We start from the raw sequence: 20,985 nt of genomic DNA on the forward strand, positions 1-20,985 counted from the left end.
AGCTGATAGGATTTGGGAGCAATATCAATTGTACCAGTTTGATGCTTGAATTTTAAGTTGTTGTGTATTTGATTTTGTTTATTTGACAGTACATGATGCTGACTTTTAAACGTGGTTTTGGAATGGCTAACTTTCAGTTTGATGCTTAACTTTCAATTGACTTAGATGAAATCAACATTTTTTTTGAATTGCAAATATCATGCTATATGAACTTGCATGAAAAATTTAATTACATTTAATCAAACAAATGTATATTGTATTAATAATTAAGTTTCAAATATTATTAATTAATGTTAATATTATTTTTAATTGTTAAGTTTTGAATATTACTTTTATTAATATTAATTGTTATTGATATTATTACTTATTATTAAATGTTATTAATATTGTTATTAATATTATCAAATATCATTAATGTTACTATTCATTTATTATTATTATTATTGATTTTATTAGTTATTAACATTCTTAGCAATTTACTATTATTATTAAATTGTGTATATTACTAAAAAATAAAATATTATTTTTTAATTATTAATGGCATAAGTTATCTTAAATGTTGTAGTTGAGATGCATGGAATCAAGCACAAGGTGTGAACATCCATAGCAGTTTGGTGTGAATTGATCCATACATTTTTCTTCACAGTGTAAGACAAATACCCTGTTGGGGTGTGTTGTGTTTTTCTGTGATGTGGATTAGAAAACCCGCTTAACTGAAGTGGGATAACCAAGAGACTGTCCAAAATCTGTTTGGAAATTTTTAACCAATTGTTTTCCTCCGAATATGCCATATCAAACAGTATATAAATCATCCATTGTTTTCTCATGCAGTGTATTAATAACAAGTATAAAATTTGTGTTCTGAAAAGAAGGTAGAAATGAATAGACCTCCTTAGGTTATTGAGCTGAAACTTGGTATGGGAGATGGTCAATATGAATAATATGTGAGACTGAGATTGCAATTTCTGCAACCAATTGATCTTAAACTAAAAGATCTGCTTATGGTATTAGAAATGAAAATTTTCTACATGCTGCTAAGAAGATTTAACAGACGTTTCTGGTGATATCACAAAGAAACAAATTTTTCTTAAAAAAAAACAAAATTAAAAAGAGTCTCATCGTTGTCGGTTGCTCGAAACGATGATGAATCTAACCCAGTAGTTTAAATGTTATTAATCACTTTCATTCCGAAAGCAACTTCATAACGAAGCCACTAATGATGATTATCCTTCTTTATGACATTGTACCTATATAAATACAAATAGAGACAAAAGAAAATGACGAAAGTGGTTTAATTTTGTCTTGACTCGAAAGGTGTAAAGCCAAAGCCCAAAGGTTTTCATTTCTCATCTCAACATATTCAATATATTCATATATATTCATAGTCGGGATAAGGCTTAAATGCTGATGATGATGATAACTCTAAACATCCCCAGCTTTGTTTGCTATTGATCATTTCAAAAGAGTTGTTTGGAAGAGGTTTGTTCTCTCATTGAAGTGATAAGACTTATTGTTTCTTTGTGGTTGTAAATTATCATTTTTAATTATGTTCCTCAGAGTTTAGAGTGTGGTCAAGTATATCACAATTATGTTCACAAAAACTATCATTTTTAATTCTGTTTGATATCCTCTAGATGTTGCTAAAGAAGAATCCTTTTCCCATTATTATCATGTTAAATGACAACTTACGAATCAAAATGTCGTGGTTTTTTAGCTTTTTGTGAAAGGTTTTTTCGTTAAAAAAGTTTATACATTGAAATTGTGATATACTTGCATGATTCTTTAATTTGGCTTGTATATCAGCTATTCCACTGCCAAATAAACATAGGTGCTACAAGCCAAAAGTCTGTATTTTACCAATTCAGCACCATTTAAACAACATACTCCAAACCAATATGCAAAGTGTTTGAGATATATCCGGTACTCCGTAGTCCATATTTCACTTATTTTGAAGTATTCTGAAGAGGGATTCTAGATACTAGCTAGTGTATTCAGGAGTTTCTGAATACTTCTTATTTCTTCATATGTATCCCCATCTATTCGACAAGGATAGGGGTGCCAATGAATCATGTTTGGGTTGTACCCGTCTAAATCAAAATCAATTTGAATAGATTGGATGAACCAATAAGACATACTGAATTGAACCAATCTCGACTTGATGATCCAAAGTATTTATTGGATTGGATTGAACCAATATCCAGTCCATTGACATAAGAAAAGAATATGGGTGTCAATAAATCAGGTTTGGGTTGTTGGATCCTATCTAAATTAAAACCAATTTGAACAGTTTAGAAGTTCCAAACATTGAATTGGACCCCTTCAGAATGGAACAAGTATTCAACAGATTGGAGTGGGCCTGGTCTATCTGTAATGATCTCATACTGGACTGGATCGGGTTGGACCGATATCCAGTCCATTGATAGCCCTAACCATGACCCTCTCTTATGGCTTAAAAATTCCCACAATCCCATTTATATTTCACTTTTATTTTGGTCTATCTATCTATGTTTATTAACTACCCCCATGTTTATAAGTTCTGGCTTGGTTCCGGGAATTGCTATTCATTAAAAAACAAAGCAATAAATAATTCAGTGAAACCACTTAAATCATTACCAATTAATGGCCCCTAATAAACATATTCTGAGTTTCACCTAAATTCAAGTGCTTTTTTACAATCAACCTCCTAAAATATGAAAAAGGAAAAGAAAGAATCGATGAACAAAAAAAATCACCATTTCCTTGAGAGTCGAGTTTCATAGTTGAATCATGCATTTTCCAAACACATACATGCATTTGCTCACAGAACATACATCTATACTATTGTAAATTAGATAATTGTTAATTATCTGAGATCTTATCGATAAAATGCCCTGTTTACTGTACATTGTATAGAACATAATTCAATTCAATTTCCTTCAAATATACTGAGCATTTAGATTTGTTAATCGTGTTCACAGTTGATGAGTTAGATCCATGAGTTACAAGTCAAGGACCCAAATGTGTAGCAACCTTGTTGTCTTGTAAACCATGGAGTAATCCTTTCATCTCAATTCTCCAATGAAGAGAAAGCACTAGATGTTGACAATGTTCAAAGTATCAATAGCTACTGTATTATATCGTATCGGTATTATATATAGATTCAATAAAACAATGAAAGTTAGGTTTAATAATTTAAAATGTTAATGGCCATCCTGATATATTTCCTGTGAAATATCAAATGAAAGAAAAAAGAGTACTTCTTGTTGAAAACTCACAGTTGGTCCATTGATGAGTTATATTATGGCATTTGTATGCAGTCTGCAACTTAATTATTTCCGATCTTGTATATTCTAAAATTTGTCTTTGCAGTATTAGAAAACTTAGGGTTCTACAATGTGATTTTTTTTCTTGTTGCCGTTTCAAAACCCAAAAACAGATTGTTTCTTAAAACAAAATCACAAAAATCCTGTTATTGGTTGTGTGTTATTTTATTTCCAAAATTATAAACATGTTCTTGAATCGGGTTTCAAAAACATTTTTTCACCTGATTATTCAACCCTATGTTCTATAAATCATATAATTTCTATACTGGAAATTTTCTTTTTGTTTTAGAAACCTACGTTTTTGTTGGTTTCAAAAGCATATATTGATTTTTGACTAAAGGAGTACTTAAGAACATGTTTTTGTTTTTTGATAATGTGACAATTCCAAAAACAAATTAAAATAAAAACATCCATGTTAATTGTACAACGCCCCCTTAGTTTCTCAATAATCACTTAATGCTCCAAATCCTTTCAATGGATTTCCTCTCCCTAAAAATGGTAAAATGTGATAAAAGAGGTGATGGGTACATTAAAAGTTGATGCAAGAATGTAAAAGCGTAGCATTGGTTGTAATTATTTGTAGACTCTCTCATGAAGCAAACCTAAATTTGATATGGTCTATCACATTGACACAGATGCTTATAACGATGCTGTTGATCAACTTAATATTTTTCATGGATGTCCTCAACGTGAGAGAGGGAGAGGGGGGGAGAGGCTTAGCACCCACTCTTCTAAATTTTTATTTTTTTCTTATTTTTTGATCGATAATAAATAACTTTCATTAAAAATTAAGGTTTATGTACACCAATGGAGATAAACTATCTTAACTCCCCCAAGAGAATCTGAAATCCACTCAAAAGAAAATGAAATATGCAATTATAAAGATTCCCTATTCATCCCTCATTTGGTTAACCTATGAGCAAAAGAATTTGCACTTCTAATAAAAAAGAAATTTTGAATACCATTTTGATTCAAAACCTAAGAATATCTCCTTCATTCTATATCACGGTCAGCTCGGTTCTGAATCTAAGGTCCCACCATGGAAGAAACCAGACCCTTGCACCCTTGCATGACCCTTAGATCCCAGGAGATCACATCTACAAGAGATTTTCCATGGGAAAACCAAAGCATAAATCCTAACATAGTTCTGACCATACCAGAGTAAACTCAAATGATGAAGAAAACAGAATAGCATAGGATACAATAATGGAGATAAAAAAACTACCATAATCTGTCATTCCCTAGAATGTGGTTTCATGTATCTCATAACCAGAATCTCAAAGTTGATTTGGTTAATAAAGGCCTTTGGCTGAGTTGGATCAAATCAAATATAAGGCCTTTGGCTGATTTGGTTATTCTAAAGGTGACTTTTACACTGAAATCCAGCAAATATAACCCATTCAAGGAACTGAGAAAATTGATATGCCGTTGCTCTAGAAAATGGTGACACATAAAAAATCAGTGCTCCAAAAAACAGTAATTTAAACAACAACAAATTTGAGGTTTTCTCAATTTGAATCTCGTTGCTGCCAACAAGAACATAATGTGGCAGTGACATAAATTTCCTGGGCGGCAGTGCTAAAAACAAATATGGAGCAGGTATCAAACAGGTGTTACTATTACCCCAAGAATCGTCCTACTGACGGCAATGTTTTCAAACAAAAAAACCATTTTCCAACCCACATCAGAAAACGAAAACGGTGCTGTATATGCAACATATATGCCAAACACAAAAGCCTTTCTTTTCATTCTTTGGATAACTATTAACTAAGCAGAAAGATACATAAATTAGCTTCAACAAAATAACTACCACTTTTTACAATTGGATATTACATTCTTCAGTAATCTAGGTACACTCCAAATTCTTAAGAAATGGAATGCCTTTGTCTTGAGGAGGACACGGATGACTTGGTCTCCCCAGGATTCACTGATGTTGGGCTCTGAGAACTCCCAGATGTATCAGAGCTTCTGTTCTCATGATGTCCTCTACCGCCAACCCACAACTTATCGAAGATCCTCCGTGATCGAGATGGCAACAATGCACCACCTCTATTTTTGCTACTCTTCTTGCTTTTCTTCTCCCCATTTTCCTGGCAATCTTCATCATGGATCTTCATGTGATTCATCTGTTTCTTGAGCAATTTGTAGTCCTCTGTGTCTGTCCTATTCCAATCCTCCGTGTTGGTCGTCGATTGTGAACTATCACGAGATACATTTTGTGGGGCGCTGTATCCCGCTGAAGCTGCTTTGACCTGCTCAAAGAACAAAACCTGGACAACCACACGGAGTGGGAGACGCTCATTCTGTGCTGCATGCATGCTTGCTTCCATTGTCAGCTTCTTGACATCCATCAACCCACAAATGCTCTTTTTCTCACCTTTCGTCAAATTGGGATGCTCCTGAAAACAAAATAAATAATCAGATATTCCATAATTGTAAGAACATTGTCCCTATACTCCCTCGTCTCTGCTCTACGTTTCAGATATTCAGAAACTAAAACCATAGGAAAAAAAATAATACCATGGCAGCATCTTTCCCTCAAACCATATTAGTAATTTCCAATATTATATATAGAAAAGCACTGACATTCACCAAATTCATATTCCTGACAAACTCAAGATAGAAATAAAACTTACCTTCAGGTAGAGGTCAACTGCCTTGTATAACCCATCATGAATTGGTCTAGCTGAATCAGGAATTGATTTTGCCAGACTAGTGAAGTTAGAGAGTGAAAGGTTTGGATCAGAAGCAATCTCAGCAAGATACCCATCAATCAGTTTGCCAACTTTCAGCCAAGAACCTCGTCTTAAAACAAAATCGTCTTCACCTTTCTCATTTTTCTCGATGTAACCCAAATCCCGAGTACATTGATTTTGCATCAAAAACCGATTCACAATGTTCTGCACCAGCTCAACATCATAGACAGTAGTGTCAGGAGAACGGGCAGGAATCATCAAATCACCTACTGATGCTTCATCCAAATGTAAACTGATCCTCTTTACGAGCTCTTCCCTTGCTGCATCACCAGCTCCAACCAAGATGGCAACTTTCAACAGTTTTAGCAGAAAACTACACAAACAGCCAACACCCTTATCAGAAGGCAGCAACCAAATGATTGTTTCCACTAAAGACCTATACCTTCGGGTATAGTCATCAGAAACCAGGGCATCAATGGAATCAGGCAACCATCTGATGGCATAAACCTTGAGAGCCTCCCCTATCACATCTCCAGACATTCTTCCCTTCGATTTTATAGCATCCATCACCCGCTTGTACAGATCAATATCTAGCTCACATATATCTTCAATCCACCAGTCTTTGGGAACAGATTGTATTTTCTGCTGTAATCTGGTCCCATGCTCAGTAATCTCTCCCACTGCTAATTTTCGGTTATAGGTATATGACCAGTTGACACTGGAGGGGTCTACAGATGTCTTGGAAGCAATGGAATCTATACATCTACCTACAACTTTCAGCTCTTCGGCCCATGGTAGAAGAGACTTTGTTGTCTGGAGGACAATAATAGAATCTTTCCAACTGCGGAAGACACTGGAATTTAGAAAAACTTCAATTTTAAAAATTAAATTCCCACGATCAGCATCCTCTGTCATCTCAAGATACTCCGCTGCACATCGAGCAGCAACAACATTGTAAGCATTGAGGGTTACTATCATTCCATAGCAGAATTTTGCACAAATCTCAAAGGCTTTTGGTCCGCCTGGAAAATCAACAATGTGAACTTCATCAGTGTTCTCCTCGTTGGCTTTCAGTACCAGCTTTTGCAAGCGATTGCTCTTGGACAATAGAGGAAACTGCATACAGGGATTATTCTTCAAGAGTCAGCTATAAAATGAATGCCATTTGGTTGTGAAATTGACCAAAAAAGGAGAGAGAATCATTAACAAAATTTGCACGACATTCCTTTCTGGAATGCATTTACAAATGTTCAATTAAGTGGTGCACACATGGTTCTGTGTATCGGCACTTTCAAACCACGTGCCTTTTATTTTTCTTTTAGTTTATTTTTTCAAATTTCAGTTTTAAGACTGCTTTGATATATATTATTTAATAATAAAAAGGTTCCCAAAAACATCTGCAAACAGGTGTCTTGGCCAACTACTTCGAACCTTGGGTGCACATTAGGTAGTATCTTTGTTCATAATGCACGAAATGTAGCTGGCAAATGAGAAAACCTAAGAAGCTGTATTTTTTGTATGCATTCAATATTTGAGTGCATATTGCTTGTCATTTTTTTGCAGTGATTCGAATCTACTTGAAACAAAATGTTTTACCAACACCTAACTAGCTTTCTTTTGGAGGAAAATAATACTAATTTTACAGAAATTATCAGATTCTTGCTTCACTATACCAAATTCCTACATTTCCATGCGAGAAAGATTTTATCTGCAGAGGTGTCACCTCAATTTCCTGACAATCTTGTTGAGCTTCCAGAAGTTATATTGGAAGACAACTAACAGCTCTAATTACATAGATCAACTTCTTTCCATGAGAATAAATAGAAGAAATCTTACCTTATGGAGATAAAACTTTATATCCCCAACATTTATAACAATGTCGGTTGTCAGCTCAGATGCTACATATCTGCATGAATGTTTTAACCATGTCAGGTAAAGGAGGCATTGCAATAGATAGCTGGGAAGAAGATTCGTGAGTAAAAATAGCATAGGAAATACTTAAAAATTGCAAGCTGCAAAAGGAAACAAAAGAAATTTTGATTACTAAAATCTATGTACTTTCAAGTAGACATTCTAGTTGCCTGTCTAATTAAAAAAGTCCAGATCTCTAGCTGAAATGTCAGAACAATCTATTATTTCCATAATTATAACAAAAAAGAAACTAGCAATTTATTCAGGCCATGTAACAAGACCATTTTCAGAAATGTGTGCATGTCAAATTATTTCACAATCACACCACAAACATGTGCAAACACTTTTTATATTAAGGATGATGTCTATTTTATGTGCATATTTGAACTTCCATTTAGACAAATCAGGTTCTATCATGCATATTCAGTTCTCATCAATTCCAATCGAAGGGTTGCATGAACCATTACAATACATCACGTATTCACGTAAAGATGAAAGCATACTATATCTGCATTCCATTTTTTGTTGAGGAACATGAGTTTGAAATACGCATCTAGCTGGTGAAAATACATGTTTCAGGCACACGATAAACGGTGAGCTTCATTCAGCTAGGAGATACGTTCTAAAGGGAAAAACAACATCTGACACATATAAAAATTTGAGAAAACTTTTGTTTTATTCAAAACATCAATCAAAAACCCTTTTACCTGCATTTAATTTGTGTAGGTGGAGGGTATAAAAACATTCCTTGAATTTTCAATTTCTCAAGGTCCTTTTGAAATTATAACATTCTTTTTAATGAATTCCTAAAATGCATAGTAATAGCATAAAACTTGCAAGCTGCTCCTAGCACTAGATATGGTTGTATCTAGGAAAGCTACGTGCTCTAAGAGACCAGGAAATTCATGGTGTTGATTATACACATTTCATACCATGACCCACTTTACCTTCTTATGTTTGCTTACTATGCAAAAAATAAAATAATCAACGTTTTTCTCCTTTGAACCAGCATTCCTTCTCTTGGGGGAGGGGGTAATGAATATAGATAGACACCAAACAGGTACCAGTAGCAAGAAGCCATTGTGACCAGAAAGGTATTTTCATTGGTAATGTTTTCCATGAAGATTTGGATACCTAATCTCAGCTGATACACAGGTTGAAGAGAGAGCAGTTCCTTCAGAGACATAAATCATGATAAAAATTTCAAACTTTCAATGGATCATAATATTGCAATACCTCATACGTAAGATATATATTTAACATTAATGGTGGCAATATCAGGGCACATGAATGAGAAAGGCATAATGGTATCAGAAACCCCGTAAATATATCACTAAGAGCATAAATTTCATCCTGGAATTACAAGATACCATGACAACAACTTAACACTTGGACACATATCGATTCTTCATCTTCTTATTCAATATGTGTGACAGACATATTCAAAACCCTATTGCTTTTGTACCAGCCGTTTCTATAACCAGATAATTCCTTTACTATACAACATCATCATTTAAGGTCATTGGCATGTACATGCAGTAAGTCAATACTTACCTGGCATCTAGTAGGCCAAGGACATTTTAGAATTTTCATCTATTCCTAATAATTCTTCCCATCATTAATAGAAATTCCAATGGCACATTTTGGAGAAGCAAAACATAATTGCATGAAGGTGAATGCAGATAGTGAAAAAAAAAATTAAACCATCAGATTTTGGCAACTGTGAAGGAACTTGGAATTTTTGTAACACCATCTTAAAGAAATATGAAGTAGAGTAATAGCCTAAGAAGCTATATGGTAAAAGACTGGAGCCCTAAAAAATCAGTAAATATTTATGGATTCTTAAGGGACATCCCCATTTCTCCTTAATTATTTGACATAAACGAACCCATTTGCACAACGAATGTGCTTTTCCCTATAGAACAACACCCCAGTAACAACCAAAAAAAACAGACCTTTCTCCACAGGAATATAATGTTAGAAATAAAAGAATATAGACTATTTCAATACTTTTCCTTTTTTTTACAGACTTGTCTTTGAGTCCTTGTTTTTTCCATCTTGCCAAGTCAGATTCCTGGATACTGGATCCTGATTCCCATGTAGCAACTGCCACTATGCATGGATATCAAGTATGTTCACTGTCTTACACTTACTGAAATAACACCAAAAACCTTCTCCACAGTAGTATGATGGTATCACTTAGCATATGGCCATGTACAGACCCTACAGGGACTTCTTTTTTATTAACTCAATCTAACTTTAAACATGGTTCAGCGCACAAACAAACTCCAGATATAGTCCCAGAAGTAAACCATTTTTATACGATTAAATTGCAACAAGGGAAAGGAACTTCAACATTTTTTTACACCTTGGGTGGAAAGCTGAAGTTGGAATCAAACCCAATCAGAAGGCAGACTTTCAGCCAAAACTCAGAATACCGGTACCTCTTAAAATGTGTGGATTAAATGCCATCAACCCCCAACCCCCATTTCCCCCACATAGCATTATGTCACCATGGCCACCAACCCACCAATCAAGACAGTTCACACGGTGGACCACAACTAGAATGGGTCAAGTACCAACGTACCATTTGTTAACATGTTTGTTCCTCCAGCCATCCAAAGTTTTGGATCTACAATCTATGGTTACTGAAATGCCAAACACCAACAAGGAGGGACTCACAATAGTAACTCCATCTGTAAAGAGTTTTTCTTCTCTAAAACCCGGAAAAGAAACAGAAAATATAACTAGGAATATTCAAAGGGGAGTCCAAAAAAAATGTAGCCACTGATTAAAAAGTAAAACATTAGTTTGAGTATATCCACATCCCATTGAACTCAAAATGGTAAAAATGGAAGAAAAGCATAGAAGTAACTGTAGCAATTATCTTACAAGAATAGATAACGAGAATCTAGGTTCCAGGAAAGTTTTAAGGAGAACAAAGTAAACGAATGAAGATACCAGGTTCGAATCAAAACTACAAGTAAAAGATAGCATAAAAAGCAGGACAGAAATCGACCCAACAATTAAAGAGGAATATACAGACTACAATGTGGAAGAAACGGAAGCCAAAACAAAACAGAGAAGGAGAAAGAAAGAGAGGAAAAGGAAAACAGAAAAACAAATCAGAACAAACAAACAAGCTACGACATATAATCTCATATAGACAGAGATGACAAATATAAGGAGAACAGAGAGACAAACAAAGCAACTGAGAGAAAACCAGAAGAAAGAAAAGAAATACAAACCCTGACCTGATACAATTGCCATCCGCCTGAAATGCATCCGGCTTCGATCCCAACTTCATAAACTTCATCTCCCCAATACTCAGAGCACAAAACCCAGAAAAAGAAACACCAAAACAACCAAAAAAAACAGCCCGGAAAACCGCTTTCGAACACTAAAAGGAACTCTTTCTTCACTCGCAAACAACCTCTCAGACTTTCAAAAATCCACCAGACCCAACAAAATCCAGGAACCCACTCTCGCGTTCTTCCCGAAACCCAACACCAATACACACCACTCTATTGCGCCGTCCTTTGCCGCCCCTCTTTAATTCTCCGTAGAAAGAGATAAAACCGCCTGACCATCCCCCAAACACAAAAAAAAAAAACCCACTTCGACCCCTCAGAAACGCGGTTTCACGCGGCAAAACCGCTACTACCAGACTGAAGCATTTGTATTAAAGAGACCCAGTGCTTGTGGGGCTATTTCCGAATCAAACAACGCTCAATCCCTGCCGTCCGCCTTGGTTTCCGAACCATTTCCACATCGACGATGACGACGAAATGTGTGTTCGATAATTCTCCCTCCCCCTTCAATTGTCGCCGCCTTTGTATTAAATCACGCTGATCCACGAAGATTTCATGGAGTAAATCTCGAGATCGTTCCTTTCCTCTCTCTGTGATCTCTCTGTATCGCCTCAGACCCTCTCTCTCTCCCCCTCTCTGAGATTTGCAGGAAAAAGCAAAAGAAACAGAGAGTGTTTTTGTGTGTGTATGCATCACTGTATAGGGAGTAGGGGACTGTGTACAGAGCCCTCAGAGCCTTTATGGAGCTTTATGCCGTTAAAGCACGCCACCCTTTTTCTGACCAAAATACCCTTGTCTGTTATATTTAATTCCCCAGCCTACTCCTTCCCCCCTAACGCGGGCCCATGAAAAGATGATCCTAGCCCTCCAATTCGGTCCGATCAATGAATGGTTCAGATTGGTCAGTGGTGTGGTGTGATTGAGACCACACTATCAATTGTTCTTTGGATTTTCTTGGATGCTTTTTGTGGTAGACATAAGACAGTGGATCATCCAACCAGATGGCTCACGTGCAAGGCTATGGGACCCATTGTTTCAAATGGTCTCTCCCAGGAAAACAAGGACTGGTCGAAGGTCAAACTCAACATGGGGTCCAGTTGAATGTGAGAAATCAGGGGCATGTGGGTGGGACACATGGGCCCACAGGACCCACCTCGTACATATACCAGTGCCCAAAGTCAACCTGATCTGATGACCATGACCACCAGATCTCTGATCTCTCACATTCAAAGGAAAATTATAATATTATTAAAATAGATAATTAATATCCAGATCCAGGGATCACAAGCTCACAGTAGTCTCCCTCCCATAGTTTCTTGAATGGGTATGTCAGTCTGACAGCCCAGGTGGGAATTTTGGCCGTTGAAAATGGGTCGGGGTCGGACAGGGAAAACCCACATGGGTTTGGGTCCCCAGATGACCCACTTATTGGATTCGTTGATCAAGTTTCAAGCAGTTAGAACTTAGAAAGGATGCTCATGTACACTGATTTTGACCTTGACTTCCACAGATTGGATCAAGGTGGATGAAAAACCCAGATCCGAAAGAGATCATTGGATTCATATACTGGTCCAAATGTCCAGATTAATTGAATTGGGTTGGGTGGATCAAATCCAAACTATTGACAATGACCCTAAGGCCAATCTCTCTCCATTGAACTTCATCCAAGAGGGAAGGTGCAATGGATGCATGGAGCCCGTAACTAATAATGGAAAGGACCTGCCTACTTCACCACACTAATTAATTATCTTCTAAATATCTAAAAAATATCAAACTAGTAATTGAAAATCTATATGTTAGTTCTATATTTAATGTTTAAATAGTTTCATTAATAAGTGAATATTAATAGGTTAGTATTTTTATTTTTTTATAGCAGAAAAAGAAGCATTAGACATTAGAGATTCACCAGGTCCCATACTATGACCTCCCTTGGCTAGCCGTAGCCAATCAGCAATAGGAAATGGATTACTTAATCTATCATCAAAAGTAATAGGAAAAAAAAAACAAGGGTGAATGCTTGGGGGTGGTATACTTTAACTCATTAATGAGGGTTGACTGTGAAAGTAAAATTACTAAATTGTCCATTTGAGTTTTTATGATTGATATCAATAAATATAAAAATGATGAAAAAATAGCCATTGTAAATCGTTCTCAAAGTGTTGATGAAACATTCAATTCTCGATAGGGGTGGCCACAAGTCAAGTTTTTTATAAGATATTCGAGTTTGGCTCGTGAAAATTTTGATTCGAATTGAGCTTGAATTGCTTTTGCCTAATATATAGGCTCATTTGCTAGTCGAGCTGAGCTCAAACCCAATAAAATTTAACTCGTGAGGCTCGTATGTCTAATCAAGCTTTTACATATATATATATATATATATATAACTAATTCTTATAATTTTTAATTTTTATATGTATATTTTTTTATTTTTATAAAAATGTTTGGCTCATAGTTGTGCTTGAGCTGAACCAAGCTCAAATTTATGAGCTTTTGACTCAAGCTAAATTCGAGCTCAGGTATCTAACTCGAATCGAGCATGAGCTCGAGCCTGATGGTTTATTGGCGAGCCAAGCTTGAATAACTAGATACTTTCGAGATGTTCTCAAGATGAAATTTGTTGAAAGAAGTTAAGAGAAACATATGACAGTTAGGATTTTAGAAAAAAGAAACTAAGTTAAAAGGGCAAATTAGTTTCATAAAATAGTTTAGGGTTTGAAAAATATTTAAAAGAATATTCTATAAAATTAATTAATAAAATGCTTATCATGTCTATGGGGTCTTTGTTTCAAAACAAGTGTGAGAGCTAAGTGTCACTATCCTTAAGTACAGAGTGGCTGTCGAAAACCTAAACAAGAATTTAAAAATAACAGTTTTTTCTTTGCTAGAAAAGAAAATTAATAATTTAAATACTAATAATTAAGCTATAAAATTAATTAATTTGTTCGAAGATTTTAATGCCTCTGTCCACTAGAGTTAGGACAGCATAATTAATGTGAAATTGTATATTGAGTGGATTTTCAACTAACTTTTTATGAATTTCTTATTTTAATTGATCAGACTCAACAGGACATATTTTCCAAGGTCTTAGTCATGAGGACGTCTCGACAAGTGTAAACGGTCATTTATGAATGTTAAGACTCCAAAATCCTTTCTCAGTCTAACAGCTAACAGGGACAGATTGATTACAACTTATCAACCAGTGTAAAGTTACTTTGATTATAAAATATAAATTTACATGTTAAGGAACATGAAAAAATTGATGCATAGGGTATAAAAGGGAACTATTTGGTGGTCATATGCCATAAAAATAGTGCTGATGTGGCAATCAAAATAGGTTCATGGTGCATATTCAGCTATTACTCTAATGCCACCTGGCAAAATTTCAACCAGTAGCTCTTTTTATGCAATGAGAGTCAATTTTTCTAGCCTTGCTTCCCAAGTCAACTCAACAAAGCTATGGCTTGTTATTTCATCAATCTTTGGTTGCCATTCTACCCTACCAAGCTTTCTTTTTTTAACTCAGCATTGCTTAGTTTAAAAGGATACACCTGAAACAGTCTTTTTTCTAGTCCTACTATGTATGATTTTGTTTTTTAAAACAAAAATAATTGTCAAATAAGAAAAATATGTCTATTGAGCTCCTATTATGGTGGGACAAAATTTTTACACACCCAAAAGTCAAAATTAAATCAATCATCTTTAAGATTGTCGAATGCAGTTAGCTTATTATTACTCATTGAGAGTGGGTAAATTTCTAATTTCAGCTAAGGTTCAAAATATCGATACATCATAATACCGCATAAGGTGTGAATTGATATACTTTGTATCACATAGATACACACTTCTTTTTTATTTTTTATTTTTTTAAATATGACGGAGGGTATGTTTAATATAACATATAAAACAAGGGGTTTGGGGAATTATCCTTAAAAAAGGTGCTGATATAAAGAGTGTCAATGGACTGGTTTTGGATTGGACCCTGTCCAGTCCAAAATCAATTTAGACAGATTGGACAGACCAACAAGATATATTGGATTGGATTAATCCGGTCCAAAGTATTTATTAGATTGGATTGGACCTAATCAATCCGTAATAAATTTATATTGGATTGAGTTGGATTAAGCCAATATCTGGTCTATTGATATAAGATAATAATATATGTGTCAATGAACTAGGTTTGGGTTGAAACCAATCTAAATCAAAATAAATTTGAACAGATTGAATAGTTCAAACATTAAACTGGACCAATCCAAATTGGTCCAAAACATTCATTGAATTGAATTGGATCTGACCCATTTATAATAGACTCACATTAGACTGGATCTGATTGAATCAAATTCAGTCCAATTGACACCTCTAGTCGATATGATACCATATATATCGGATAGAGGGCATATCATGTCAAAATTTTGAACTTGAATATACGGGTTAGATTTTCCAAGGAGAATGTGAATGCATAGAATATTTTTATTTTGTAAAACAATTTAATACTATTGGCAAATACCCCCACCCCTTTTTCTTGTTTATGCATGAAAACTGAACAGTCTACCTAAGAGTTTCGTCTGTTTAGACCCATGATATGCTACAAACAACATGTGTACAACGGTCTATGCACTTCAATCAATTATTAATCCGCACAGTTACCAGATATGGGTTGCTTGTGTATTTTCCTTATTGGCCTTTGCAGCCTACTGTACCCGTCTTATTTGCAACAGTGTCAACTCATCTGGATATGATTCTATTTGAAGGGACCAGATAGGGCAGAAGCAAAATCATACACAGCGAACTGCGAGAATATGACAACATTTCATACACATGGGGTCGATGTGGGACCTACATCTTGTGTATAAAGAACACTGATGTCTTCAACGCGCAATCTACTATGTAAGATTTTGTCTCCAACCGATATGGATTCGTATATAAATGATCTTATTATTATAGCAATGTTATTGCCATCAAGGTTTTTAAAACCGGATAGACAGGGGACGTTCTGGTCTGGTTACTGGGTCAAATGGTTTGATCGTCTGGTCTGAATAGATGGTTTATTTTGACAAAATAAAAATAAAAATTTTAAAAACTCAAAAATTTGCCAAAAATTATTCCTGGGTCGAATGGTTTGACAGTTTAACTGCTCGAATCAATGGTTTACTGACTTCTGGTCTAGTCCGATCTGGTTTTGAAAACATTGATTGTCATTTATAAACAGTGTCTATGCTTGATGAATGGAAAATAGGAAATGTAAGACAAAAAAAAGCTAAGAGAAGAATGAATGTAGAGAAAAATTACCATTTAGACAAACATATTTGCGGAAATTATATTCTTAATTTCTTACACGGTTTTGGCATCATGACATGTGGTAATTAACATGCTTATCATCTCACCTTTTCCTTAGGCTCCGTTTAGTTTGTGGGAAGATTTGGGTGGAATGGAAAAGATGGGATGGAATGGGATGGGAAAGTGTAAAAATTTACACTTCCATTATTTGGTTTTATATATGGGAAAATAATGGAAAAAGCATTGTGACGAGCTACTTCTTCCATGACTGCAGTGGCGATCAGAGAGAAGGAAAATGAGGAAATCATAAACAATGGATGATCAGAGAAACTAGTCAAAACCAGTGAAATGGTTACTGGAGATGGTAGGAATGATGGAGTATAGCCGTTGTGGGGTGCTCTGTTTCACCAAGAGGAAGACGAACAATAGTTTGTTGACGGAAAGCGAAGATGATGAACAGTGCCGCTGGTCACCATTAGAAAGCAAACAATGTTGCTAGAGATAGTAGTTTGCTAGCGGAAAGAGAAGACAATGAACGAAGAGGTACTAGAGGGTGATCTTGATCACTGCCGCTGGTATTTCCTATGTTCGTTGTTGAGAAGACGATGAACAGTGCTTTTTTTTTTGTGAAAAACAAAAGACAGAAGAAGAAGAAAGAGAAGAAAGAGAAGAAGAGAGGAGAGAGGGAGGAAGGGAGTGGCTAAGAGGGGGTGTCGCCACCGCTGCAATGTTTCTGGGTTCGAACGGGAAGGGGAGATAGCAAATCACCGCTGCCCCTTGCACTGGTTTTCTTGCCACTGCCACCACATTTGCCACTCGCACAGATTGCCGATGGTAATGGGGAAGGCACTGGTCCTTTCCCTCTGTTCGGCGTCACTAGTTCTTGTAACAGTGGTTTCTCAAATTTTTTCCACTATGGTAGAACGGTTTTGGTGCGACCCCAAATCCACGATTTTGGGATATGACATCCCACATTTTTCTCATCCCATCCCTCTATTTCCCTCAAAACAAATGAGAAAAAAAAAATTTTGAATATTTCATTTTTCTCATCCCCATCCCACAAACCAGATGGAGCCTTAGGTTGCTTTCCGTATTTCCATTCGATCCTTGATAAAATTAACTCATTGTTTATTGCTTGTATCATCATCTTTTAAACCTTGTCCCAACTATATGGTATTGGTTATATAAATCCTGTTTGACTTTGTTCACTCTTGCATTAATTGTTAAATTATTAATGTCTAAGGCTATGTTTGGTTAAATTTCTACTTTTATACTTTTAATAGTATGAAAGTATAAAATACATAAACAATTTTTACTTTGGTATTTTTGTTGTGAAAATGGTTTGAGTAAAAAATTTGCAAAGTAGACTTTAGAAAATAAAAAAAATCATTTTCCATTAGGCAAAAGCACACTATCAGTCATGTGATTCATTTGATCTTACACGTATAAATGCCACATTACCCATGATTAGTAAACATTCCATTATACTAATATTATAGCTATAACACCCCAATTCATGACTGATTTTGTATAGGTGGAATGCTATCTATAGTATTACAGTAAACAAGCAATAAACATTCTGATGGAGCGCGATCCGGCCGGTCTTAGCTGTCAACGACCTTGTTTCTGAACAGGGTAGAAGGGAACCTGAAACGGAAGAGATGAGGAAGCTCCGGGGGGGAACCCGGTGTAGCAGCTCCGAAGCTCAAGTTAGAATCCTTCAAAAGCAAGATAATATCAGATAACGCAAAGTTTGCATACCTTCTTTGTTGGGGGGCAGGGGGCTCTTATAATCACTTCGCACACTTGTTCTGAGGCCCTTGTCAGGTCGGGTATGATTACCCTTGCGCTTGTCAATTCGACCGTCGTCCTTTCTGCTGGGACATAACCGTCACTGCCTAACAGTCTTTCTAACTGGAGATGGCGGTGTCAGTGGCGGTGGCAGGTGGCCGTTTAAAAGTGCAGCCGCCAAGCGTCAGATCCCAAGTCAGTCAGGTGCGGCACCCTCGGGCATGGACTTCCTCAGTGTTAGGCATGGTACGACGTTTGGTTTTGGTGCCCAAAAGGTGATGCGGAGTGGTGAGCGAGGCGAAGTCTTGAGTTCGGAGGTATCTATAGGGCAGGTCAGTTCGACGAGGTGAATCCCAAACTGTTACAAGGTTGGCCAGCTCGGCAAGGTATATCCCGAGCTGTTACAAGGTTGGTCAGTTCGGCGAGGTGAATCCCAAACTGTTACAAGGTTGGCCAGCTCAGCGAGGTATATCCTGAGTTGTTACAAGGTTGGTCAGTTCGGCGAGGTATATCCCAAGTTGTTATAAGGTTGGCCAGTTCGGATTACTCTGGTTTTGGGCCAAGGGTGAGTTCGGGCCCCCCGTAGGGAGTTCGGTCCGCTGGTGTCCCCTTGTTCATGCCTAGGCTTGGCCCTTTTGCCGAGCTGTCGTTTCTGTCACGTGTCGCATAACTGTGAGGTCGGGCCAAATCTTCCTTCATCAATTGCCCCCCACTCCTCGCGCCAAGGGTCTTCCCCTGGTGCGGGGAGTTTCGCGAGGTAGTAGGTGGATTTGCCCCGTCCGTTGGATCTTGACCGCACGAGTTGCTTTTGCCAGGGTTCTTCGGTTTCCGTGAAGGCTGGAACCGTGCCTACTCATAAATGTTGATGGTTGTGACAGCGCGCGTTTTAAATTTCAAAAATTTGTGCCGCTGGGACATGACAGCGGGACATTCAAAAAGGCGCACCACTACTGTACGTGCGGCGCGGTCAGTTTCGGAAAGACGCGTGTTGACGCGACGTCGGTTTCAAAAAGGCGTGCGTTGACGTTTCACTCTTTTCGGAAAGACGTGCGCCAATCACGTCTCGACCTTTCGGGACATGTGGTCAGCAAAAACGTGGGCCATCGGATTGTCTTTGATCTGCACGGTTGATCCTTGGTTACTGTAGCTATAAATAGTGGGGGACCCCAGTCGATTTGTCACTTCTGTGGTGTCTACTGAGCTCGCGTCCAATTTTTCAGCTTGCGTCCAAGTTTTTTCCAGATCGCGTCAAGGCTAGTTACATAGCCTTCAAGGTTCTTTGGCTTGTTCCCGTCTCCGGAGCCTTCAAAACTTTCTTTCGGTGAGTACCTTCCTGAATCCACCTTTTCCACAATGTCTAGCTTTGATAGCTCAGATGACTTTTCAAGTAGGGCCGACGTAGGTTCTACCAACCGAGCCGAGGTTGGATGCTAGACAGGTTTGGTCCCTCAACCATGATGCCTGAGGGGCTTCAATCCATACTTATGTCTTACAACCTTCCCGGGGGGTATACATATTTTATTCCTTCGGGTAGCTTTCCTTGGGAACACGGTCCTAATGAGATCGTGATTTTTCGAGAGTAGCTCACTGCGGGGTTGCGACTTCCTTTCCACCCCCTTCTCGTCGAAGTGTGCGAGCTAGGTCCGTAGCCGAAGTCGGGATTGTGACTGTTTCCTCCGTGGGCGAAGTTCGTTCCTCGCCTTGCTCCGCAGACCGCTCCAGTTTGAGGTCGTCAGCCGCCTTGGTTTTTCCCTTTAGGGCGGCAACATAACACTTGCGGGACTCGAGCTGGTCGCCCCGCGCTACCCCCACACCGAAGTCCGTAGGGAACTTCATGGCCAAATAGTAGGTGGAGACCACCACTCGTAGGATATGCGGGATCGGCCGCCCTATTATGGCATTGTATGGGGAGGGGGTCACGACCACCAGGAAATCATGGTTGAGTCTGACCGCACAAGGCCATGTGCCGACTTCCACAGGTACCGTTATTTTTCTGAGGGGCCTGACTTCCTCTCCGCTGAAACCCACCAGGGGAGTGCTCGCGGGCTTCAGCTCGCTCCTCTGTAGCTGTAACTGGTCAAATGCTGATTTAAAGAGGATGTTCACTGAGTTACCCGAATCTACGAGTACGCGTCTGATCTCGAAGTCGTTGATCCTTAGCTTAATGACAAGCACGTCATCATGGGGGTAGCGGACCCCTCGCGCGTCGTCCTCCATGAAGAAGATTGGTTCTTCGGTCTTTGGCCTCTTTGGGGGGTTCCGTTCTTCGAGGGCCGCTTCGCGAACTGAAGTCCGGGCCGCTGCCGAGGTACACCCTGCTACCACCGGACCTCCCACAATTACATGGATGGTTCCCTGAACTGGCCTCTCTTCCGGAGGCTGTCGCTGCAATGGTTAGACAGGTCTGCTGCTAGACTCGGGGGCATCCTTTTCATGCTCCCCTTGCCGACCTGCCTTATTGTTATTATTGTTGTGCTGTACAAAGTTTCTCAAGTATCCGCGACGGATGAGGCCCTCTATCTCGTCCCGGAGGTTATTACACTGCTTGGTACTATGACCATGGTCTCTATGGAAACTACAATACAAATTCTTATTTCTCTCGTTCGGATTTCCCTTTAGGCGAGGTGGCCACTTCACGTACGGGGCATCTTTGATCGTCATTAAGATCTCGGTCCGCCTTGTGTTTAACGGCATGTAGTC

At 37.8% G+C, this 20,985-nt stretch overlaps 1 protein-coding gene across 2 annotated transcripts; it reads right to left on the reverse strand.

Moving 5' to 3' along the window:
• Window positions 1-5,021: 5,021 nt before the first annotated feature.
• Window positions 5,022-11,944, reverse strand: ENP (Phototropic-responsive NPH3 family protein). 2 transcript variants are annotated; one of them, XM_088960000.1, is made up of 4 exons: window positions 11,164-11,944; window positions 7,835-7,904; window positions 5,939-7,114; window positions 5,022-5,701 (listed from the first exon to the last, which is right to left on the reverse strand). In XM_088960000.1, exons 1-4 carry the CDS (start codon window positions 11,223-11,225, stop codon window positions 5,168-5,170), a joined length of 1,842 nt encoding a protein of 613 aa, XP_088816126.1. In that variant the 5' UTR covers window positions 11,226-11,944; the 3' UTR covers window positions 5,022-5,167. The 2 variants fall into 2 exon arrangements, with proteins under 2 accessions (XP_088816126.1, XP_088816127.1); XM_088960001.1 differs by having other exon boundaries at window positions 5,939-7,020; window positions 11,164-11,933.
• Between the last annotated feature and the right edge of the window lie 9,041 nt (window positions 11,945-20,985).

The sequence above is a fragment of the Nelumbo lutea genome, chromosome 8 (assembly GCF_056320005.1).
Source record: "Nelumbo lutea isolate HS-2025 chromosome 8, American lotus-T2T, whole genome shotgun sequence".
Taxonomy (NCBI): domain Eukaryota; kingdom Viridiplantae; phylum Streptophyta; class Magnoliopsida; order Proteales; family Nelumbonaceae; genus Nelumbo; species Nelumbo lutea.